This window comes from Fukomys damarensis, unplaced genomic scaffold (assembly GCF_012274545.1).
Source record: "Fukomys damarensis isolate Sample0158 unplaced genomic scaffold, DMR_v1.0_HiC HiC_scaffold_3, whole genome shotgun sequence".
NCBI classification, from domain to species: Eukaryota; Metazoa; Chordata; class Mammalia; order Rodentia; family Bathyergidae; genus Fukomys; species Fukomys damarensis.
This window is the reverse complement of record NW_022900915.1, coordinates 8,844,642-8,869,896: the sequence shown is the minus strand read 5'-3', so window position 1 is coordinate 8,869,896 and position 25,255 is coordinate 8,844,642. Positions and strand designations below refer to the sequence as shown.

At 50.4% G+C, this 25,255-nt stretch overlaps 1 protein-coding gene across 2 annotated transcripts in view; it reads left to right on the top strand.

The window, feature by feature from the left end:
* The window catches only part of Arhgef37 (Rho guanine nucleotide exchange factor 37), a 30,944-nt gene that overhangs the window by 1,428 nt on the left and 4,261 nt on the right, over nucleotides 1–25,255 (top strand). Inside the window, exons 2-12 of one of the 2 annotated variants that reach the window (XM_033766668.1) lie at nucleotides 217–340; nucleotides 3,920–4,067; nucleotides 11,465–11,664; nucleotides 13,023–13,153; nucleotides 13,731–13,835; nucleotides 15,725–15,835; nucleotides 16,623–16,952; nucleotides 19,603–19,731; nucleotides 22,155–22,350; nucleotides 23,795–23,949; nucleotides 24,227–25,243. In XM_033766668.1, coding sequence (XP_033622559.1) covers nucleotides 217–340; nucleotides 3,920–4,067; nucleotides 11,465–11,664; nucleotides 13,023–13,153; nucleotides 13,731–13,835; nucleotides 15,725–15,835; nucleotides 16,623–16,952; nucleotides 19,603–19,731; nucleotides 22,155–22,350; nucleotides 23,795–23,949; nucleotides 24,227–24,268 — 1,671 coding nt within the window. In that variant the 3' untranslated portion in view covers nucleotides 24,269–25,243. Of the gene's footprint in view, nucleotides 1–216; nucleotides 341–3,919; nucleotides 4,068–11,464; nucleotides 11,665–13,022; nucleotides 13,154–13,730; nucleotides 13,836–15,724; nucleotides 15,836–16,622; nucleotides 16,953–19,602; nucleotides 19,732–22,154; nucleotides 22,351–23,794; nucleotides 23,950–24,226; nucleotides 25,244–25,255 lie in introns of those variants that run through there. The other variant, XM_010627144.2, reaches the window with a different exon arrangement.

The window sequence follows — 25,255 nt, the reverse complement described above, 5'->3', positions numbered from 1 at the left end:
AAAAAAAAAAAAAAAAAAAAAAAAAAAAAAAAACACAAAAGAAAAACCCCAACTTGTGAGATTTTCAATCCTAATAAACATTCCCTTGGGGCTGTCAGTCTTTCTGAGGGGTGGGACCGGGATGAGATGAGTGTCTGGAACCACTCTCTGAAGCCTGCTAGTGAAGTCCCCCAAACCAGACACCGTCCACCTCTGTGACGTCTTCGTTCCTTTCAGCTGCCGCAGGGAGATCTGGATGTCCTGTTCTGCAACCTCGATGAGATCATCCAGGTGAACAGCAGATTTCTGCATGGTCTGCAGGAAACAGCCTCCAAGGAAGAGAAGCAGGTGCACCTAATTGGTGAGCAAAAGACCTAGGGGGTTGTTGGTGTAGCATTCCATGGAAGTGTAGTTCAAAGGGAGTCTGTTTTTGGAATCTTTGAAACACAGCATGTCAGAGGCAACGGGAGCCCACAGATACCTGTCCCCGTGACCACATCACCTCTTAAAGGTCCCACCCCTCAACACTGTTGTACGGGCAGTTAAGTTTCCGACACATGAACTCTGGGGTAAACATTCAAACCTTGGACCCTCCTCATCCTTTGTCCTTTGTGGTTAGCCAAAAAGGCACAAAGAGCCCATACGGTGTTTCTTCTCTCTAGTGTGACTGCATGCTGGGTCAGCTATGCAAGGGAAGCCCTTTTCCTAAGGAATAGCAAGAGCATTTAAGACGATTTTTAGACCTCAGGCAAGTCTGTCTGAACAATCTTAACGGACTTTCCCCTTCCCAAACACGAAAGGACAGGAGAGGAGGAAAAGCCTTTACTTTGGTGTCCTGGGAGGTGTCCCACCTCTCCCTTGCTGGGCATTTACCCTCTCCGCCGTTAGCTACTAAAGCACTCCTGCTCCAGCCACGTGGGTGTGACATGGTTTCTTTGACACATTTGTCATACTCCTGAGGATGTCCCTCGGGACACCGAGGAGAATGTGGGGACAGCGCTGTGTCTCATGGTCAGACCCACATTAGCTCCCAGCAGCGTCACCTCTGCAAGGACCCTGGCAGCCGAGCCCCTCTAATCACACAGACCCTCCTAACCGAAGCTTTGGGATCGTCTTTCCTGGTCATGCCCGTCTTGGCTCTGGGAGCTTCTCTTGGGAGTTATTCCTGAGGATTGGCTGGACCTGCGCAAGGGAAAGGGCATTGTCCAAGGTGTTAATCCTACTGTGGGGACTTTTAATTGGACTGTGCTCCTCTGGGCACCGTCTGTGGTGCCCCAAGGGAGGCTGGTCCAGGTTACAGGCCCAGCCAGTGTCTATGGCAGGCAGTAGGGTCGCCTGGAATTCTTGTGGTCTCTGCTTCCTCTCTGCCCTGCGCAGGTAATACATTGTTTTCTCTTTACCTTCACTTCCTCCCTGGCAAAAGCCACCTCATTCTCTTGTCTGAATATTGCTTATACCTTCCTCATAACTATTTTTGTTACCACTTTGTTTGTGGTGCTGAGGATTAAACCCAGGGCCTTATGCATGCTAGGCAAAAGCTGTACCCTGCTCTCTTTAAAAATTTTTAAAAATTTTAAGCCTGGGTCTCACTAAGTTGCCTAGGCTGGCCTCAAACTCAAGATCCTCCTGTTTCAGCTTCCCAGACAGATGGAATTAGAGCCCTGCCCCAGCACACCTTGCCTCTTACCACTTTTGACCCGTAGTTTAATGTCAACATGGGACTGGTATTTTTTCTTTGTAATTTATAGACATTGTTTTTTAGAGTATTTCCAGGTCTATGGAACAACTGCTATAGTCCCAAGAGTCAGAGCCTTGCAGAAAGGTGCTTTCAGTGGAGTGTGGTTTCTGCTCTGTGATTCTTTCTGTAGACCCCGTTCCCCCATCCCTCCCACCCGGTTCCGTCCAGCACCCCTTTGCGGCACCCAGTCGCCTTCATTTCTGGTTTTAAATTGTGGAGCACTTCATGAGCCTGCATGCTGTTCTCGCCCTGGGGCTCTGCAGATCTTCCCTGTGTTTATCCAACTTCCAGCGGTAGCACAAGGTGCTGAAACCGAGCAGAAATCAGACCCCCGCACCCCTGCGCAAAGCCCCAGCCCTGCTTTCCACCACCCTTACAATAAATGGGAGCACCTTGCTGTGCACCTTGAGTCTCTGTGTGATCTGACTTCGATTTACCATCTCTTTCTTTACCCTTGCTCACTTTTCTTCAGCTGCCCTTACCTTCTTGCTATTACTCCCATACCCAAGCTCCCCTCTCTGGGCTTCTGCCCTGAACTCTACTTCCCTGAGAATCCCCAGAATTCCCAGGGTCAGTCGCTGCTGATCTGACAGACACCCTCATCTCCATGGAGACCTCCCCCAAGCAGAGCCCCCAGAACTCTCTCGCTCCGTTTGCTTTGCTTTAGTCCGTGTTACTCAAGACATACGTAGTGTACAAGCATCCCTCAGCATCTGCAGAAGGCTGTTTTAGGATCTTCTCAGACACCAAAATCCACTGATGTTCAAGTTCTTTATATTTGTGGCACGGTATTTGCATAACCTATAAACATCCTCCCACATCCTTCAAATCATCTCCAATTAAAGAATTTCTAATGCTACATGTTTACAGTGTATAATTACATTCCTCATGGGGCGTTGGTACAGATCTCCAGATTTCTTATATGACTAAAATATAAATATTATGCAGATAGTCATTATATTATAATGTTTAGGTAAGAATGACAAGAAAAAAAGCCTGTGTATGGTTGGCACAGACATATTTTTCCTGGTTCGTTGAATCTGTGCGTGCAAGACCACGGATAAGGAGGGCCAATTGTACTTATTTGTTGTCTGTCTTCCCTGTTAGACTATAGACCCCATGAGACAGAGGCTTTGTTTTATTCTTAGAGCTTAGCAGAGTGCTGGGCACATAATCAATAAATAAGCAATTGGCAAATCTTTGGTGAATGAATTTACAACTGGTGAATTGCATGTATTGTTTTATTTAATACACACACACACACACACACACACATACACACACACACACACAGACAGACAAACTCTGGGAAGTGAATACTAATCGCATCCCCATTTTGTAGATGAAAAGGCAGAGAATTGGAGGGGTCAAATACCTCCCCAGGTTACACGACTGGGGAAGGCCTACTCTGAGATCTGGCCATCATTTTTACTAATGCCCACGCCCTTACTCACAATTAACTGTACTGGGCTACACGTGTCTTTGAAAACTGGGGGTGCCTGACTCTACTTGCCACCTGTAGTTAATCATAAAGGTAACGTAAGTTAAGGGTCAGAGTGTATTTTTAGGCTGGAAAGCACGGCCCAAATGTGAGCATCACTGCTGCTGTTACTGCAGTCATAGCTGACGTTCATTAAGTAGGTCGATCATCTTTAGCCTTAAAATCCAAAGTCTAAAATGCTCCAACATCCCGAAAACTTTTGAGTCCTAATTTGATGCCAGATGTGGAAAAATCCACAACAGACCTTAAGTGATGGATCCCAGTGAAAACACAGGTACACTCAATATGTGGTAAAGAATTACTTTCAGACCACGGGCAAGAGGAATACATCATACATAAATGAATTCTAAGTTTAGTCTGGGGTCCTGTTCCCAAGATATCTTACTATATAAATGTAAATATTCCAAAATCTGAAAAAAAAAGTCCAAATTCCAAACAGTTCCCGTCCTAAGCATAGGGGCACCCACCTTGTGCTCGCAGGTCAGCAGCTGTGCTCTACCCCTGCTCAATCCCCCAGCAGTCTATAAAACTAAGATGAAGAACAGAAACTCGGAGAGATGAGACAACTTGCGTCCAGCAAGGTTGGTGAAGCCGGGTGGTCTCACTGCAGAGGGGGCTGGCTCACTTCCTGCCTACCTGTCCCAAGCAAGAGGACACACGGACCCACCCTTGACAGCCCCTTGTTGCCTGTTTGCCACCAGGTCACTTATTCCTGGAATTCCAAGAGGATTTCGAGCAAGTCTATAAGGTCTACTGTGCCAACTATGACCAGGCCCTGCTGCTCTTGGAAGTGTACCGGAAGGAGCCGGAGCTACAGCGGGAGATCCAGAGCATCATTCAGGCCGTGGTGTGAGTAGTGTGACCACTGAGCCTTTGCCTATTGACCCTGAAAGTCATTTATCTCGGTCCTCCTCAGCTGCTCTTGCTGCTTCAGAATAATGTCAGTTGCTTATCAGTCAGGACAGGCCAGGCTGTGCTGCTGAGACAAGCAGCTCCGGAATCTCAGTGGTCTCAGACCTGGGTTTCTATCTTCCTTATGCTCCACTGTGGGCTCTCCCCTTCATCATCCTACTCCAGGAGGGAGCAGCCACTCACAGCAGCCACTGTCTGGAGGGTTGCCGGTAACTGATGAAGGACAAGGGAGCTCCAGATGCCCAGTGCTAGTTTGAAATGCTCTGGTTTAGAGTTGCATCTCTCGCACAGTTGATTGGCCTAGACTAACCCCTGCTTTCTCCATCTTCCCAGAGGCAGGCCCCGCATACCATCCTACATCTAGAGGCAGGGAACCAGAAACACTTAGTGAATGGCACTTAGGCAGCTACAGGAAGGGCAGGGATGTGGCGGGACCCAGGGGGTGTCAGGATAAAGGACGGGAAGCAGGTGTGTGTCACCTCAGCTGCTCTCTGTACAGAGGGTGAAGCCCTGCCACGTGCAAAACGGTCAGAACTGTTCCCAGTAGCCTCATAGCCCAGAATTGGCACCTGCGGGTGGGAGTCTAGGTAGAAAAAATGCAGGGGACAGATCTTTTCAATGTAAAATTTTGAATGAGTAACATAGTTACATGATTCAGAAACTGTAAAGCATAAGCATTTATGTAGTGAAAAAAAAAAACAAAACCCCTTCCCAGCCCTGTCCCTTCATGTACCCAATCACCCCCCCAAAGTTAAGGTAACAGCTTAGCATTTCCAGTGTATCTTTGTGTAGTTCCTTTTTGTATATACAAGCAATTCCAAATACTCTTATTTTTCTACTTTTAAATCAAAGTTTGTGTCTGTTTCACATCACGTGCTGCTTATATCTCCCTGGGAGGTCTTTGCATTTCAGCACATAATGTTCATGAGCCTTTGACTGTATCCACCATTCCACCCGGCGGCTGGACCACAGTTTATCTAAATGGTCTCTGTGGGTAGACATCTCTTTTATTCCTGTCCATTTGGTATTATAGAAAATGCTACAGTGTTTATTTGCTGTTCACTAATACACATTGACTCCTTCTGGTGCAAGTTTAGCTGTAAGATACTTTTCCAGAAGTGGAATTGCTTCCTCAAAGGAAGTGTGTATCGATAATTTTGATAAACTATAAAATCTCCTCCTGTGGTGGCTACATCACTCCGTGCTCCTGTCAGCAACAGATGAGCCTGCTCGTTTCCCCACGGCCTCTCCACCAGAAGGTCCTATCAAACTGAGGGTGCTTGCTCTGGGGGCGGGATGAAAAGAGTGTCTTGTCATGGTTTTACTTGCATTTTTATCACACGACTGAAGGTGGTTATCTTTTTATGTGGCTGAGTCATTTGTCTGTCCTTTCCTACAAGTTGTTGTACTTCTTATTTAAATTTTTGTTTGTTTGTTTGTTTTGGTTTTTTGAGACAGGGTCTCACTATGTAGTTGAGACTGACCTGAAACTCACTATGTAGCCCTGGCTGGTCTCCAACTCACAGCGATCCTCCTGCCTCAGCCTCCCGAGTGCTGAGATTACAGGCGTGCACCACTGTCCCCAGCTTTATACTTCTTATTAAAAAAAAAAAAAAGAGAGTTCCCTTTGGCAACCTCACCACATCGAGGTAGACGAAGACCATTTTCTGGAAATCAGAGTAGTGGAGGAAAACGTGGCTGCTTATTGGTATTGATTTATCTTATTCTGACCTCCCTCTTAACTCAGGAGAATAGCAGGCGGTATAAATTCAGAGCAGATGCTCCCATGTGGCCCCTCCTACCGTCTCTCCTTTGTCTCAGTCTCACTCCTCAGTGTCCCTCTCTCCACCAAAGTCTCCTGTATAAGTACCCATTTTCTAGCTTCTCCTTGCCTCGTAAATAACTACGCTCAATTCCCACTTGTGGGCCTCCCAAATGGAGGCTTTGCGAGGGTCTCCAAATCCATTTCCGTAGGAGTGAGGCAGAAGACAGAAACCAGGAAAGCAAGGTGCTCGGTGTAGGAGAAAAGGGAGGAGTGGAGACTGAGGCAACAGACCACAGCCCGAGGGTTGTTCCTGTGTCTGGTAGCTCTTGCCAGGGAACAAACCACCCCCACAACACAGCGACTGAAAACACATTTGTTTAGCTCACACTTCTTCATCTTAGCAATTTAACAGGGGTCAGGAAAAAGACTCTTCTGGTCATCGCTGAGCACCCAATGGATCTGGGATCCCTGGGTCGGTCAGCTTTGCTGCCCTTGGCTGGGCTCCTTCCTGATCTGGGGCGCAGGCGCGGGCTCAGCTCTGGCCACGAGTTCTCTCTTCCTCCTGCGGGGCAGGCTGGCTTGCTCGCGTGGCGGTCACAGGCTGCCAGGGCAATGGTGACAGCAAGGCCTTCAGAAGTCTCAGTGCCATTTAAATCAAGTGGTACAGCTAAGCCCAGGTCTGTGGGAGGGAAACAGATTTCTCTCTTGGTGAGAGGGCCTCCAAATTCATAACCAAAGGTCTGTGGAGACAGGAAGGGAAATAATTACAGCCGTGTTTTGCAAACCACCTGCCTGGAGTGCCACGTAGAAAGTGAGTCTCCTGTAACCAGCGTGGTAGCACGTGCCTGTGGACCCCACACTCAGGATGCTGAGGCAGAAGGATCACCATGAGTTCAAAGTCAGCCTGGGCTACATAGTGAGTTCAAGGCCAGCATGAAATAATAGCAAGACCCTGTCTCAAAAGAGAAAAGAAAAGAAAGCAAGTCCCCTGTAGCCAGATCCATTGATTTCTTACGCGAAACTAGAGACTTGGGTATAACATGACCCAGGCATCCAGGCATCACACATTAAAGGTGCTGTGTGAGAGCCCTAGTTGGCACCAAGCCGCTGCTTGTCACATCCTCTGCAATCTGAGCTTCTCTCATAGGCCCTGGAGCCAGGCAGCAGATCTGACTCAGCCCCTGGCTGGGAGGGAGCCACTTCACATCTAGTTTTCTTCTGGGTAAAGCACCTCATGGAGTGCAGCTGCGTGGTCCGCGTGACTCTCAGTGAATCCCGGCTGGTCTAGGTTATCTTAGCTGGGCAGGGATACATTTTCTCTGAGTCCATGCTCTGGTTCCCAACTCCATCAGTCCCAAGACAGGGCTTGAAAAAAAATCCTACCTAATATTCATAACTGAATAATCAATTTGATGACTTAACTGTAATACAGAGGAGAAATAAAAGAAAATAATTTCTAATAAAAGGATGTGTATTTCATCGTGCATATGCTTGGGTCACGTGACATTAATGCCATCGTGACGCATCCAGATGCTAGCATCTACTTAGAACAAATACGTCCGGATTAAAGGAAAGACTAGTGTCATCCTGTGCAAGGAGTACAGGAAGGTGAAGGGCAGAAGATGCCAATTCCAAACAATTCCGACTGCCTTGTATACGATAAGAGAAAGGAGAAAGCAGAGTGATTGAAGTAGGGATAACATTCCCCCGTGGGAAGTCAGAGACCACAGGAAGGTGATGCTCTTGCACATGGCCGGCATGTTGTGTATAAATGGGGATGTTGCCAGGCGTGGTGGCACATGCCTGTAATCCCAACACTCGGGAGGCTGAGGCAGGAGGAGTGCTTCAAATTCGAGACCAGCCTGGGCTACACAGTGAGTTCCAGGGCAGTCTGAACTACATAGTGAGACCCTGTCTCAAAAAGCAAACAGACAAAAAGGTGATGTCATGGTGATTTCCAGTGTTATACCATGTGATGGGTAGCATTCAAGCGTGACAGCTGTTATGGCTCCCCAAATCACAGCAGATCTGAGGCCTTTGTTTAGTTTTTGAATGTCCAGAGCAACGACTGAAATGTGGAACTCCTCTCTGCAGTGTGGAATGGTGTGTGAAAGGCCTCCGGGTCCTGGCCTCTGCCTGCTCCATGCCTGGAACCCCCAGGCCTGCAGGTTGCCAGGAGCCCTGATTGAGAGTGTTTGGTCTCAGACTGTGCCAGGGGCAACACCCTTCCTGTCAGCCTGCGCTTTGATCTCCTCCCTCCTGAAACAACAATCTTGGCTTTCTGGTGCTTACGACCACAGGCTACTTCCCTGAGCCTGGCCACCTCAAGTCACCGTGCTGCCTGATCCTTCCTCGGACATCAGCATGGATGTACTTCTAATGAGACTCTCCGTGGTTCCAAAGTGCCTACCTTGCTCCTTTATTTGGGAAGGTGTTCATTTTATCCTGTCTTTCAAGGGAGCACTTGCCTCTGAGAGCCAAGTGAATCAGACGCCCTTCTGCAGCGAGCAGGGAGCTCTGCTTAGATACGGGTGGAGGCAGACTTGCATCAGTCACACGAACACCCAGGTCCTGGAATGATGGTTGAGGCAACTCAGTTTGCAGGAGGCACAGAGCCTTCTTTCTTTCCCTTTATCAGTTCATTGTTTGTCTTAAATCTAAAAGCAGTATGTGCTTTTTTTTTGGTACTGGGGATGGAACTCTGGGCCTTGCATTTGTGAGGCAGGTGGCAGAACCACTGAGCCAAATCCCCAGCCTTTTATATGCTTATTTTTTTAAAAAAAGAAAGAAAATTATATGCAAATATACTAAGTAAAAGTTCACTCTTCCTTGGTCTCCCATTTCTTCATCCCTCTCCCAGTTGTTAATATTTTCCGTCCCGATTTTCTTCTGTATATTCTCAGACAGACAGATTGACAGATAAGCAGGGAGGATACTTTTTAGGAGCTTCTAGTAAACATGCTGCTCTAGAACTTGCTCTCACTGAATCAGCAGAGTTATGAATATCTTTTTTTTTGTTGCTTTGTTTTTTTGAGACAGGGTCTCATATGTAGTTCAGACTGACCTAGAACTCACTATGTAGCCCAGGCTGGTCTCAAACTCACAGCGATCCTCCTGCCTCAGCCTCGTGAGTGCTGGGATTACAGGTGTGCGCCACCGCACTGGGTTTATGACTATCTTTTCACAACAGTATGAATAGTTCTCCTGTGTTATTTTTCACGCCTACACAGAGGTCCTTCTAGGACAGCTTATGGACTCTGGTTTACTTGACCCTTCTCTTGTTGATGGATTTTTGGATTGTTTTCAATTTTTTTTTTTTGCAATGATAAATACAGTGGCTGAATAATTTCTGCCCTCATCTTTGCTTGCTTAAGCGAACAGGGTAGATTTCTAGGGCAGGGTCGATGGAGCAAAGGGTTTGTGCAGTTCAGAAACTGCCTCACTGTTCTCCGAGAAATCCTTGCTAAGTGGTACTCCCACCAAGGGACTGGGAGAAGAGGTCCTGTCCCCTCGCACTCACCCAGATCTGCAGATTCTCCTTCTGTTCTCGGTGCGCATCTGAAAGACCGAATAAAACATCTGCGGATTACCTGGGAGAGGTTATAGAGGTGAACAGCCACCGTGGTTCGCTGGAGACGCCTGATGGTTGTGGAGCTGGCATGATGTCATCAGCCCTCTGAGGGACAGGCCCCTCGCCCTTCGCTTCGTGAGGTGCCAGGCTTCCCAGGAGACAGCTGGCTCTTTCCCAGGGAAAGTCAGCCCAGAGGATGGGGTTTTACAAATATCTGCCCACTGTCAGCCAAGCTCCAGGACACCCTTGGTGAGGACAGACGGACAGCAGAGGCGGGTCCTATCAGGTCCTATCGGGTCCTATCCCTGCCTCCCCAGGCCCGCTGCCTCTGAGGGGATCCACCTGCTCTGCATCTTCCCGGCCTCCTGGTTCATCTTTCCGGGACATTTGGTCTGGAGGTTTTTCCTTAGGAATAAGTAGGGGCCAGGGAGCCATCCGGGAAGGGCTGCAGGACAGACCTGAGCAGCATTTGTGAGGCTTCTCAGAGGCGGCACTCGGACGGCTACAGGCTGAAGTTCTGCGGGTTTCTCAGAAACCAGGCAAACCAAGAAAATCTTGTTAGTGCCCGTCCTGGGTGCCCTTGACCCGGGACTCCCTGATGAAGCTCCAGACATCAAGAAGGGGCCTGGACGTGGTCACCCACGCTTCAGGGCTGCGTCTGGAGTGGACTCAGCTCCGTGTGTTCCAGCGCCTTTTTCTCTGCTGAAAATTTCAAGCCTTTAGAAACAGTAGGGTGATGCAACAAACATTCCCATCCTCCCACCTAAAACGAGCAAGAGTTAACATTTTGCTGTTTGCTTCAACTATTTAAATGCTAAACAATTTTTAAGAAGTTATAGGAATTGTGACTTTTGCTACTAGACAGGTATTTATAACTTTACACTAAAGTATACAGTATTTATACCTTAAATGCACCTGGAAGAATTAAGTGTGTGTGATTTTAAAAGGCAGCAGAGGGGGATTTAGCTCAGTGGCACCCTGTGACTGCCTCACAAGTGCAAGTCCCTGAGTTTGATCCCTGGTACAGAAGGAAAAAAAAAAAAGCAGCAGAGGCTAGGCACGGTGGTGCATGCCTGTAATTCCAGCAGCACTCGGGAGGCTGAGGCAGGAGGATCACCATGAGTTCGAGGCCAGCCTGGGCTATATAGTGAGTTCAAGGACAATCTGGACTACATAGCAAGATCTTGTCTCAAAATAAATAAATACATAAATAAATGGCAGCATAACAGGATGTGAGGACAGCCTGGCTGTGACATCTGTCACCTATGGCTCTCCAGGGTTGTCTGAGCTGGTTTGACTGGCCGGCCGGGCAGGCGTCTCCTTCCTGCCTCATTGCAGTATGTGCGTCTCTCCCACAGGTACACACTTGGTAAGAGAGGGTGACCCCTTATAAGAGGACCGTTTCCTCGGCCAAGGTTATACGAGTAAATGTGCTCTTCTGCTAGAACTCCAAACAAGCTCTTAAAAGCAGCAGGCTTTGTATTAAGTAAAGTATCGTGTGAATGTCCAGCGTAGAGCTGTGCTTGGGACATACTGGAGTAGGGGTGTCAAGGAGGGAGTTGAATGGGTGAGTCTGGAGCCCTGGATAGAAGTGTGGGGTAGAAATGTGATCTTAAAACCATAGGGCCGAATGAGGTCACTGAGAGAGTTATGGGTGGAGAGGACGCCCCAGGATGCTCCGGCGTTGGAGCGAGGACAGCAGAGAAGGCTGCATGGGGGTCTGGGGCTGAGAGAATGCGTCTCAAGGGGAGGTGGTGGTCAGCTGTGTCTGCCCGGAGAGCAGGAAGCTGAGAACGGAGAACGGACCCTTGGGTTAGGTACAGATGGGGGAGCAGGCCTGACCCACCCCATCTAGCATCTGGACTTACACCTTACTCCCGAGGACCGCGAGGACCACAGCGGGGAGGCACCTTGCCTGAGATTATACGAATATAGCCCAGGACCCCTGATGCCCAGAAGGGCGGGCTTTCCCTGCCTAACACCAGCCTTCTCCCTTAGGCCACAAGCTGGACCGTCAGGCCTCAGCTTCATACTGGTAATTCCTGTGCAGAGGATTACCAAGTACCCACTGCTGCTGCAGAAAATCCTGGAGAACACACTCCCCGATGCCAGCTCCTACCCTGTCCTTCAGAGGGCCACCTCTGCCCTCCAGGACGTGAATGCCAACATCAATGAGTACAAGATGCGCAAGGAAGTGGGTAAGGACTCGGGCCATTTAGGGAATACATCAGGAGAGCGCATCCAGTTACGAAAACCTTAGAGCAAACTGGCTTCACCAATAAAGAAGATGCCATGGCTTTTGTAATTATGCATCCAGAGGTAATACAGGCTTAAGGTTCGATTCGATGAGGATCGTACCTTCACTCGCCTGTACTTCTCTTGTCCCTCGGCTTTACATTAGCTTCATCTTCAAGCTGGTTTCCCTAAAAAATAAAAAAGTGGCTATTATTGTTCTAAAATTCGCATCTATATGCCATCTCCTCTAGGGTGAGATAGGAGTTCTCTCCCTTTAGCCGTAAGTTTACTTGGACCTTTATTCTGTTAAGACCCACTCAGGCTTACCACGAACCCATCCCCATGGCTAGGAAATTGCCATGGGCTGGTTATATGCCAATCACTACGGAGCCAACCACCACTGCCTGGAGGGAGGGTTCTGCTCAGCACCCACCGTCTGAGCCAAAGTGAGATCAACCCTGTGGGACCCATGTGGCCGCTACACTGTGGAGGAGAAACGAGTACAGCAGGGGGCCGGAGGGAACCCTGTCATTGTTGCGGCAGTAGAAAGATTAGGAAAATGAAGCAACATCCCAGGTGTAGAGAAACTTAGTTGCACACAGAATCACTATGATAATAAAAATTTAGCTGATATGTCCTTTTTCATTATTATTTCAACTGTACAAATATTTATGGGCACAGTGTGATAACTAAACACACGTATACGGCGTGGGATGACCAACAGCATAGTGGTCAACTGTTTTTTAAGAACTGAGCAATTGTTTCTTTTGTTATCTCAAGTTCAACGGGGAACTAAGCCTCTAAGGTTGGCCCTGTTAACCCATTTCACAGTTGGGTAAAAGGAGGGCTTGCATCATTTGTTAGTAGTCATGGAGCTGGTAAGGGACAGAGCCAGGTCTCACACTCAGGCCTGGGTCTTCCTCAGCAGGCCTCACTGTCTTCAGTGCCTTTGGATTCCTCCTGGCTCCTTTCTCCACCTATGGTAAGAGATAGCAGAGGAGTAGGAAGCTGAAAGTGTGGTTTTGCTGGCCTGGCTAGACCTGGCCGAGGGATCCTCCCAGCAGCTCTGCGAGTGGCCAGCCTCGTTTTACAGATGAGGCACCGGAGGCCCAGAGGAGTGGTGACGCATCAGAGTCGGGCAGGTTGGAAGCTCACACCTGGGACGGAGGCCCTGAGCCGTGAATTTTCCCTCCGCGACTCCCCATTCCAGTGACAGATCCTGAAGAGGATGCTTGGGCCCAGAAAGCTGCGCCAGGAATGCTGGCTTTCCCGGGTCAGCCCTGGCCACTAAAAGCCCCTTCTCTTGCCTGTGTTGGTGCAGCCTCGAAGTACACCAAGGTGGAGCAGCTGACCCTCCGGGAGCGGCTGGCCCGAATCAGCACTCACACGCTCTCCAAGAAGACCACGCGGCTGAGCCAGATGCTGAAGCAGGAAGCGGGCCTGGTGCCCAGGGTGAGATGGCTCGCTGGGGTGGGGAGGCGCCCCAGCTACTGCTAAGGGGGTGGGGGTGGGAGGCTGAGGCTCCTTTCAGAAGTGAGGCAGCTGAGGCTGAGATAATGAGGGGCCCAGAAGAGCCCCCCGCCGTTTCCAAAGGGCCTTTATTTTCTGGGGCTTCTCTACAGATGAGAGAGCTGGTCTCTGGGATTGTGCGTGCAGCCTCAAAGAGCTATTAGCAGCAACTCACTTTTAGTTCTTCCTATGAACCAGGACTGACGGGTCCGTGCAATGAAACTGGTGTTTTTATTATCCTCATGTTGCAAACGGATGAGAAAACAGAGACTCAGAGAAGGTAAAACCATGGTGACGTAGCTAGGAAGCAAATGTGCCCGAATCTATGGTCCGAATGCAAAACCACTGAGCTGCAGTACCTTTCTGACTGTCCCACTCAATTTTGGTGCTGGAGGAACTTGCCGTAGCGGACACGTCTGTGGAAAGCTTCTCCCCAGTGAGGACTTGGGAGGTGGGAGCTGGTTGTACACTGCCCCCTTGTGGACCCTTTCAGCCCTCACATGCAATGCTTCGCTTGCAGACAGAAGACAAGGAATTTGATGATTTAGAGGAGAAATTCCAGTGGGTGTCTCTGTGTGTGACAGAGCTGAAGAACAATGTGGCAACTTACTTGGAAAACCTGGAGGTGAGGACCCTGCAGAGTTCGTAAAGGGCAGGTCTGGGCTGGTGGCCAAGTCACGCATTGTGGAGGCATTGGCCACCGGCCGTGTGGATGAGGTCACCCAGTCAGTTGTGCTGCCAGCAGCGCCCCCAACCGTGCTACTGCACGAGAGCAGCTCCACTGGGCCGGGTTGCAACCCACAGCAGCCCCTTCTCCAGGGACCAGTACCTAGAGCCAGGGAGATAGCTCAGATGCCAGAAGACGGCCGGCGAGTAACTTCACTACCGAGTGGGGTGTGCAGGGAATAGGCCATGCGGTAAATAGGAGCCCCGCCTCTGACAAGCAGTTTATGAAATGTGTTCAGCGGGCTCCCGTATATTTGAAATTCAGATGGCTGAATGAATGATCAAAAGGAGCCACTATTGCTTGACTTTGGGAGATTGTTCCTGCGCGGGAATGTGGGCCCGGCATGGCCAGTTCTTCTGATTAAGAACAATAGTAACAGTAAGACCCGGAAATGCAGATTTTTAGGTGAAATCTCCTGATGTGTTAATGTGAGCAGCTAGTTCGATAAAAATTAAAATGCTATGCAGGCCCAAGAAGATACAACTCTTCAACTAAATTCAGCCCACAGGGCCACCAGTTTCTATGGCCACCTAGGATCTCCCCTCCCTTCTTGTCACTGTCCCGACCCGTTCCATCCATTCTGCCCTGGGTGGCGAGATGTCAGTTGCATCCATTTGCCCAGGGCAGCTCAGTCAGGGGAGATAACGCCTCCGTGCATGATGGAGGGGGTGGGATATCGGGTGCATGCAAGAGGACGGCGGTCACAGCTCCATGCTCCTCCGTGTGACAGGGTCAGTGCCCCTGCTTATTCGTGCACCATCCAGGGACCCCAGTGGAAGGGTCTGAACCACCGGGATCCCATTGTAGCACAGTGAGCAGGAAGGGGAAGGCATTCTGAGCCAGGTCATGAAAAAGGAGGAAAAGACCTGCGAGTATCAGGCCTTGATGGAGCCAGATGAGGACATTCGCAGGCAGGTGAATGTTTGGAGGTGCTGAGGCTGTGTTCCCTTAGATGCGGATATGTTGCTAGCATAAACTCCTGGGGTGAGAAATTCCCATTTTCAGCCTCCTGACCAAGTCCAAGAAAGCCTCTGGGCTGCTTTGTCTTTAATACCTGCAGAACAAGTGGCAGGGTGGGGATCTTCAGCCAGCAGCGGTGCCCAGTTAGAATTTAATACCATTGTCTTAAACCAAAAAGAAAACCAAAAAACAATAAACAAACAAAACTTCAATATATTGCCGGGCGTGGTGGTGCACTCCTGTGATCCCAGCACTCGGGAGGCTGAAGCAGGAGGGTCGCTGTGAGTTCGAGACCAGCCTGGGCTACCATGAGTTCCAGAGCAGTCTGAACTACATAGTGAGACCCTGTCTCAAAAAAACCAAAAACAAACCAAAACAAAACAAAACAAAAAAACCCAAAAAACAAAAACAAAAATATCATCATCTTGTTTTTATAGGAATGATTTTCACATGCCTATCTATGGCAGGTGTTACTTGTTTTTACTTTGTGGTAGCATCATAAGTTTTTTTAATGCATTGGTTTAAATTGAGATCGTTTATTTAAAGAACAGTATCAATATATGCATAACACGGACCAAAAAGTATCACAAAGGTTGTATGCTGAGATGTGACGTCAGAAAGCACTCATGGGGTCACTGGGACGTTGGTTCAGTCTAGGGAGGGCTTTCTAATCCCCCACGTTGGGCAGGACAGAAAAGGCCGTGTGCTTCCCTGTCACAGGGTGTGCAGAGAGCCTGCAGCCCCTCTGTGGGAGATCTGCCAGAGGGGACTCAGGTGTAAAACGGCCACTGAGAGCCCTGAGTGCGTTTTCCTGTCCCTGCACCCAGGCTTTCCTTCACTTCCGGCCTCACGAATGTGACCTGGACATCCCCGGGGGCCCAGCGGGGCAGTATTGCAGCCTGGCCAGAGACCTGTGGCATGAGGCCTTCCTGGAGTTTGTGAGTAGAACTTCTGCTTCCTTTCTGTATCAGGCAGATGGCAGAGCCTCCAAGAGTAATGTTCAGAAGTCGTGCACTTTTTATACAATTGTCACATCCAAAACCACTTTGGGTAGGGATTGGTATTAGTGCAGGAGAGAGGCCGGTTTTAGTGCATTTTCTGATAGAAATAGCCCTGCTGGTGTTCATCGAGTCTCGCCTCTGCCCGGCACTGTGCTAAGCCCTCTGTCTTCTCTACCCCATTACTCCTCACCACACGCCTTTGGGGAACTCCTGTCAATACCTCCATTCTGCAGAAGGGAGCTTGAAGCTCAGAGCCATGACCTCTCTGGGTCATTTATACAGAAGGTCAGTCACGTACAGAGGGCTTAGCTCCAAACCGTCCTTTTGATCACCACTCTATGCAGAGTCTTTTTTTCAAAATCTTTGCGCACCGACTGTAGCTTACCTCAGTAGCAGTACATTGCCTGGTATGGGTGAGGCCTTGGGTTCGATCCCTAATACCTCCAAAAGAATAAAAATAACAAGACTTCTGCATCACCGGTACTAAGAAGTGGCATAAATTGATTGCCTGTTTGTGCCAGGCAGTCTTGATAAGCATACTGCAAGCCATCTACGTTTTTGGACAGACAATTGAGGCCTGGCGAGGTGAGGTAACATGCTACAGGTCACATCCAGGCAGTGCAGCGAGGGCTAGAACCAGAGGCAGCCTGCCTCCAAAGCCCCTTCTCCCACCCTGCCTTCTGCCACCTCCTTTCCTGGCTCCCAAGCTCCCCTCTTCCCACAGAAGCAGAGGCTGAAAAGCCTGGTGTGGCGGCCACTGTGCAGCCTGGCCAAAGCCCTGGTCGGCCCTCAGAACCTGATCAAGAAGCGTCTAGATAAACTCCTGGACTTTGAGCGGCTGGAAGAGAAGCTGTTGGAGGTGGGCAGCGTGACTTACGAGGAGGAGGCAGACCGGCACACGTACCAGGCCCTCAACTCCCTGCTGGTGGCTGAGCTCCCGAAGTTTAACCAGCTGGTGGTGCAGTGGCTGGGCCAGATCCTTCGTACTTTTGCAGCTCTGCAGAGGGACCTTGCAAAGCAAGTGCTGCAGAGGGCAGAGGGCAGCATAACCCAGGTAAGGCCGCTGGGGCTGGGGCATCCCTGGGGCATGGCCCTTTAGCCAGGTGGGTGTAGGGTGGGAGGTAGGGAGGTTGAACCTTCCAGACAGGCTCGGAGGGGGTAACAGCAAGGGGCTTCTAGATCTCTCCCCTGCCTGTTTTCCCTCCTCTAGTGAAGTCAGACCATACAAGCCAGGATCAGACTGGGACTCCAGCATCTCCCAGGTTCTGGGAATCAGGGAAATAGGAGGCATTGCTGGGAAAATAGCAGACTGGGAACCCATCCCTCGAACACGCTGCAAGTTGGTGACCTTCTACCCAGTTAGGAGTGCAGTAAATGCCTCAAACCAGTGTCACTGCTACCGCCCTAGCAGCTGCCCCTCAGGAGCATAGTTGCTATCTGTCTGGAGCACTCCCCACACAGTTCTTTGATTCATTCTTCAGCACAAACCCTGCAGAGTGGGTAACATTGTTATACTGGTTTCAAAACTAAAGAAGCCAAAACAAAGCGTAGAGAGGTAGAGTACCTCAGGTAGGGCCGCACAGCTGATAGTGGGTTTTGAACCTTGGCCGTTCAACTCGAGGCCCTGGTCCCGATCAGAATCCTCAACAGCATGTAAAAGGAGCTGTCAGCGGAAAGCAGAAGTAAATTCCAGAGAGGTTTGGACAAACCTCCGGATGCACACTTTCAGTGGAGAAGTTTGAAGGCTAGAACTGATGCAAGAAGGGTACCCAGCCTCCTCTGCACCTCGTTCTGTGGTATCAGGCTCAGGAGTAGGACCTTGGGAGCGACTTCAGGGCTCCTCACACCACTTGCTGTCTCCTGCCTATCCAATTCTGTGCGTGACATTTCCCGCAGGACTTGCCTCCCTGCCCTCCGCCCCACCTTTCCGACCTCTAACCCCACTCTGTGCCCGTAGCACACCCTTCTGAGCGTGACCGTGTTCGCTTCGCATGGATCCCTCCCTGGCCTGAAATGCCTCTGGGCCTGTCACTGTCTAGCGACCTGTAACAGAGGAATGAGTCTTCCCAGGCGCTCTGTGAACTCCTCTTCTGGGGGATTCTGGGGTAGTGGGTGCAGGAGAGCCCCTCTTCCCATCATCTGTGCTCTAGCAGCCTCGGGATGAACTTCTGCTGAGTGCTTTCCAGAGCCTGCTTTCTCCCACTGGAGGCGGGGTTATGGCTCAGCTGCAGGTCAGCTGCACCGTGAGCTTTGCTTCTTTTTGGCTCTCCTCGCATTTAATCCAAATTTCTAGGTGAGACACTTGATTTCAGTTGAATTATACCTGAGCCCTCTGCAGCAAGAAGTGCTAGGGCCGGGGACTTAGCTCAGTGGTTCTGGTGCCTGCCTTGCAAGCACAACGACCTGAGTTCGATCCCCAGTACCAAAAAGAAAAAACAAAAGAAGTGCTTCTCCCTCCCAGCAGCAGAAGACAGAAGAGTGAATCTGACTAGGCGATCTTTGCACTTCCCTCGGCCCGCAGTGCACGCTGGCTGGGATGTGCAGGAGGGATGCCATTATCGGAGAGTCGTTTCTGAGGGCAGAAAGTGAGGGCGCTTCCCGCGGGCCCTGCACTGTGCACTGTTAACAGCCTGTCGGGGATTGCGGCGAGCTGACCCTCTCTGTGCCCTGCAGTCCATTCCCTGGGACCCATCCCTGAGGCAGTAGGGAAATGGCAGAAACTTCCATCTCTCTGCAGCCTGGGGGAGAATGGCTCTGGGTCGGAACTAAGAGTAGCAAGTTCTGACGGCTCAGAGAGTTGGACCTATCACTGTCTGAGGAGGAGTCAAGATCTGTAACAGGGTCAGGGTCTCAGGACAGAGAGCTACTTAGAGCCTCTTGGGTTATGAGTTACCTAAGTGTAAACCAAACCAGCTGGAGCATAAAGAAGAAGCTGCTGATCTGCATGCCAGCAGAGGCTTGAGGCTCAGGCGTGGCCTCTACCGGGATGGATAACGTGGCCAGGATGGGCTTTTTTAAATTTTTTTGTAGCAGGGATCAAACTTGGGACCTTGTGCTTGCAAGGCAGGCAGTGGCACCACTGAGCTAAATCCCTGGCTTTTTTTTTTTAGAGACATATAGTTCAGACTGGTTTTGAACTCATTATGTGGCCCAGGCTGGCCTCAAATTTGTAGCGATCCTCCTGTCTCAGCCTCCTGAGTGCTGGGATTACAGGCGTGCGCCACCATGCCTAGCTTTAGGATGACTCTGACTTTAATTTTATCTCTTGGATCTGTTTCTCTCTCCTGGTTGGCTTTCTTTTCCATAATGCATATTAGTTCTGTACAGTGAGAAAAAGATGGCTAGGGAAAGCTGCAAGTGTGTACCTTCCCCTCCTACGATGCAAAGGAAGAGTGACCCTCATGTTCCCAGCCTTCATGGACTGACTGACGAGCAGGCTCCTGTTGGCCTTGTCTGGCTCCACTGTCATCCTGTGTACAATCACAGTGGTTAAGAGAAAGGGATGCAGGACCACCAGCCCTGTGGCTACAGCCCGTGACGGATGGTCCTGCTGGACCCCCATGGGGGACACTTTCTTAAGAGCAGTGGGCAGAAAACACAGCAGCCCACTGGGATAGAAAGGACCAGGGTTCTATCTGGAGCTCGAGCGCTGGTGGCCAGGGACCCTGCCTCCTGTCTCCTGCTGACGTGTCCGTCCCGCCCAGCTGCCTCACCACCACATCTCGGAGCCGGCCTTCCGGAAGCTGGTGGAGGACACACTGGACCGAGGCAGTAGTCAGCTTCACTCCTTTCGCGAGAACTTTGAGAGGGTGCTGCCACCTTCCACCTCACAAGTAAGTGTCCCTCCCGCCCCATCACTGTCCAGTGAGCTCTTCGCCTGCCAGCGGGGCGAGCCTCGGCCCCCTTTCCTCCCCTTCTGCCTGGCCCAGTCCTGTGTCTCCTTTTTCCACACGCTGGGGTTGGGGTGAGAACTCCAGCTGCTGCTTCATGAGCGGGGAGCACGGGCAGCACTGAACTCTGGGCTTGAAAATAAGCAAAGCCAAATATTTCACTGTTGAAGTGGAGCTAGGCAAAAGGGTGGGCAAGTGACTGGAACTTCAGGTTTGGAAACCGCAACGTTTCCTTTTCCCTCTCTACTTTCCAACACCACCGTCATTACCAACATTCAAAATCATGGGCACTTCGTCTACAAAGTCATTTAGATTCTCCTTTTGATATATTTTTAAGTTGCAAATGACACTGTATCACCGGTATGATGGTTAACAAATCTTTGGCTGGCCAATTTTTTAAGAAGTATTTTCCTTTAAAACACTGTATAAGGAAAAAGCATATTCCAGTCCCCCGAAGGGGGCACCTGGATGGTGTGATGGCTTTTGGTTTTGAGTTTTTCTTTTTTTGGGGGTGGGGGATGCTTGTTGGCTTTTTGTTTTGGTACTGGGTGTTGAGCCCAGGACTACTTCTTCAAGTATTTTTAAACATTTTTATTTTCAGACAAGGCCTTGCTAAGCCTGAGGCTGGCCTCAAACTTGAGATTCTCCTGTCTCAGCTTCCCGGGTCCCTGGGATTACAAGCGTGTACCGCTGCACCTAGCTTGTGTGTTATAAAAGTAGCTGAAGGTGTGTGTGTGTGTGTGTGTGTGTGTGTGTGTGTGTGCGTGCGCATGTGTTTTCCAGAATGACAAACCTGGATTTGAGAAAACTGTCCATTCACATGTGAAATGTGAATTGAAAGGGTCACAAGAGCACCAAGAGGCCTCAGAAGGGGGAACAGGCCCCAGGGACCCAGGGAAACAAGTAAAAGGGCCAGCAAAGCAGGCAAACAAAGATGGTCTCCAGACCTGGCCAGAGAGCGGAGAATGGAGGCCTAAAGTTGCCACAGTAAGAGCTGTGCCTGCAGCAGGGTGCTGGGCGTGCGCCCCGACCTGCAGATGGGAGGAAAAGGGAAGCGCGCAGACAGTGGAGAGTAGCGGCCTCCTCTGCCTCCTCAGGTACCTTGTAATTGCACTTTTCTTACTGGAAAAGCCATCCATCCTTATTGTAGAAAAAAATGAAGAGAGAAAAACAAGAAGAAACACATGGAAAGACTTATAATCCCAGTGTGTGTTGCTACCCCCACACAGACCTGTGAATCCCTGGCTGATCTGGCCCGGACACGAGCAGTCCTTGTGGCCTCCGGGCAGGTGGACAGACTTCAGGAAGAAGGAAGACGTCTACTCCCTCACAGTACACATGCTTATGTCACCAGCATCACTCAGAAAATAAACCTCCCCGGCCCCACTGTCTAAACCAGCTGCCCCGTCCCTATGCTGCTGTTTAAGGACCTGCTTAGGAATCCTGGGCTGGCTTGATTTTTAATTCATTTGTGTGTGTGTTTTTGTGATGCTGGGAATCAAACCCAGGGCCTTGCACCTGCTAGGCAGGAGCTGTACCACCCAGCTATATTCCCAGCCCTGTCCTGATTCTTAGTCCTAATTTCTGCTAAGGAAGTGGCAGATCTTGGCCCAGATATTCCTGATGGACGCCTGCTCCATATTTAACATCTCCCCACAAAATAACTGCACAAGACATGGTAAACACACACACACACAAGTGCTGTGAGTACAAATATAAGTAGGAATGGAAGGATCATGTATAGTTAACATATTTAGTTTCTCATTGGTTTTACAAAGAGGGGACAGTCACCCCCTGGACTTTTTTTTTTTTCTGATGTTTTTGCATAGAACAGTGACTGACAGGAAATGCCAGGAGATTTTTGGATGAGCCGGAAGTGGCCCGAGTCACTCTCCCAGCTAGATGGCAGTTTCCATCCGAGCAGAGCCCCTCGTGTAGATGCCATGCCTCACACCTGGTAGATGCTCAGGATGTACTTGTGGGTGGAAACTCGCAGTCAGCATGTCCTCCTCCACTCGGGAGTGAAGGACGCCACTGCCAGCCCCGTGCCAGCTGGTGCTCCCGTGGAGCGCAGTGTCAGAGGAGGGAGAGACCTAAATGGGCATTTTCCTCTGGAACAATTTAGCTTGATATCAGAGGCAGAAGGCAGGGTCCAACTCCAAGAGTTCTATAACTGAACTTAGAGAATCCCAGATAATCGAAGTCTCTTCTTAGATGTCCTTGAGGGCGTGACTGCCCCCGTGGAGAGGGGCCCTGTCGTAGCAGAGGCGGGGTCAGGCTGCGCCTCCCAACTCTCAGCACACATCGGCACTGGCCTCGACTGTTCACTCACGCTCCTGTGTCTGTCTTTGTCCCTCCTTCCCCAGCCACTCCTTCCAGGCTCTGAGCGCCAGGTGCAGGCTCTTCTGAGCAAGTACGGTCCCGGGAAGCTTTACCAGGTGACGAGCAACATCAGCAGGGCAGGGACTTTGGACCTGACACTGCCACGGGGCCAGATCGTGGCCCTGCTTCAAAACAAGGACACCAAAGGCCACAGCAGCCGCTGGCTGGTGGACACTGGAGGTGTGTGGCCTTTGGGGGCCCTTCCTCTCCTGGGAAAGCCACTGCAGCCACAGCTGGTGGGGAGGCGTGGAACTCTTGCAGGCCAAGTCTGACCGTGGAAATGCAGGTGGGGATAGGCACAGGTGACAGCTGCAGGGCTCAGGCACAAGGAGCTTAGTGTGACCCAGGGACACGAAGATGCCAGAAAGAGGAACTCACTTTTCCATCGCAATGCCCTTCATCGTGCACCTGTGCTGGGTGCTCTGCAAATAAGACAAATCCCTGCTTTGGGGACCTCCCAGGCTACTGGGGTGGACAGATATACGGAGAGAACTTTAGAGGAGCCCTGAAAGACAGAGACATGCACAGAGAGGGGATACTTGGTCCCAGCCAAACCAAGGGGAGTCGGACGTCCCAAATGAAGGCAGTCAGGGGTGCACCTTCACTACTGGTCATGGCCTTGGGCCTTGGGGTTGCTGCTCAGGTCTGGGTGCCCCTGTGTAACCAGACTGAAGGCAGGTGACACCATGAATGTGGGGCGGTGAAATATCCTGCAACCCGTTCCAGAGATACGCACGTGGCTCACAAGACGAGGGGCGCACAGGACTATCATTAGAGTTATTTTCTCCTTCAAACGGTTCATTATCATTCCAAATTATTTCAATGTCTATTAGAAAAGATAACTAGACCATAAGCCCATGATTGTATTCATGTTATTATATAGTGCAAGGCCAAGTTTTTAAAAGTCAGCCAGTTTAAAAAATCAAGAAAGCGACACAAACAGGCAGAACTCATAAAAGGGCACTCTGGTGACTTAAGTGGAGAAGTAATGGAACGAGTATTAAAGCAAGGAGGCTCTTGGGACCCTGGGAGCTGGCCTGGCCACTTTCCCAGCTGTGACAGGGGGAAGTCACGGAGCTTCTCTGAGCTCTGCTGGCTCCACCTAAGGCCAGCCAACCTCGGTGTTGTGAAGACTGCGGCATCACGTGGGTCTGGCACCTAGCAAGCCCTTGGGAAGCGATGGCCGTCTGTAGTGGCTGCCGTCAGAACAGTGCTGGAGTAGCTGATGTGTGAAAAGGAACAGGGCCACTTGGAGAGGAGCAGGACAGTCTCTGCCTGTGGGGAAAGGGAGAGGCCTTGCCAGGGCGGTGACGCGGCTTGCTCCAGGGTGGCCACTAGAGGGACAAGGGCAGTGGTGCCGGCACCCAGAAAGCCGATTGCCTACCCATTTTTATGTGTTTTAGAGCTGTTTAAAACTGAGTGGGTTGCCTCAGTAGGGAATGAGCCCTCTGTCGCTGGAGGTTAACAAGCAGGAGCTAGGAGCACTGAGCTCGGAGAGGGAGGGGGTGGTCAGGCCCTCATGGGTACACAGCGGAGTGGGAGGCGTTCACTGCCACTGACTTCCCCCACCTCTGAAAGGGGTGGGAAGGTGTCTTGCGACCAGACAACCTCTGCTCATTCCTAGGACTTCGGGGCTACGTGCCGGCTGGGAAACTGCAGTTGTACCATTTCGTTCCCAGTGAGGAGCTCAGAGGACAGGCGGAGCCACAGCAGGACTCCCACCATATAGCGCCAGCACCTGCCCCTGCCCCAGTGCCCTCTACCCCGGCTGTGACCCAGGTGAGTCTGGGAGAGGGCTGGGCCCTTGCCTCCCTCAGCCAACCAGACTGCGGCTGATTCACCTCCATCGTTGTTCATGCTCCCCCTGTCTGGAGGGGTTGCCTCCCTAGAAGGCCAGGGTCTTGATCGGTGACAGCATCTCTATCTTGGCCAGGGGTGGGACCTGGAGAAAGGGGTGTCTGTCCTCTCCACATTGTTAACAGAGTGTTAGCCCCTTGTCCCCCATCACAGGGCAAGCAGAATTCATTCATTCATACATCGATTCATGCATTAACAGTTACCAAGTATGGCACCAGATGAAAGATGTGATGATGAATAAAAGTAAGTCACAGCCCTTGCCCTCCTCACACTAATAATCTGGGGAAAAGCAGTGATTAGTAAAGTTACCGCATGAAACATCTGTAGTTATTAGGGAAGATAAGTGCCAGAGCCTGAGGTGTAGAGGTTTTTCTGGGAAGAGTGAAGCTTTTTCTTACACAGGAAAGGTGAGTAGGGGATGCACCAGGGTACAGGTGCCAGGAACTCTCAAAAAAGCATGCACAGCACATGCAAAGGCCCGGTGACAGAGAGGACAGGCATGGATGTATACGGAATGGTATGAAGCCAGTGGCAGGGGAAGGCAGAGGGGCAGGGTGGAGCGAGGTGCTGTAGATGAGGTGGGCAGACAGGCCAGCAGGACCCTGTGGTCTTGAAAGGGTGTAAGTCTTTCTCTTAAAAGCAATGGGAAAAGAGCATGTGTGTTTGTGGCGTGATTCAAGAGAAACAGAAACAACCCAAGCATCCATCAACAGGAATGGATAAACAAAACATGTACACATGGTCTATTATTCATTCATAAGCAGAAGAATGAAGCACCGATTCATGCTGCAACGTGGATGAACCCTGAGCACATGATGCTAAGTGAAAGAAGTCAGGCACTACCAGATAGGGTGGCACAGGACTTGTGAGGCTTGGCCCGGCACTCCTGAGGCCGAGGCAGGAAGATTGCCATGAGTTTAAGGTCAACTATGTGGTGAGACCCTGTCTCAAAAAAAAGGCACAAAAGGCAGGAAGATCATAGGGTTCTCTTTATACAGATGTCCAGAATAGGCACAGCCACAGAAAGATGAGGTGGATTAGAGGCTGAGGGGAGGGAACAGGGGTGACTGCTATCTGCTATGTGTTGTTTTATTGGGGTGATGAAAATATTCTGAAATTAGAGGCTACACACATCCGTGAATATACTAAAAAGGTTAGAGTATGTGAGTTATATCGAGAGAGAGAGAGAGAGAGAGAGAGAGAGAGAGAGAGAGAGAGAGAGAGAGAG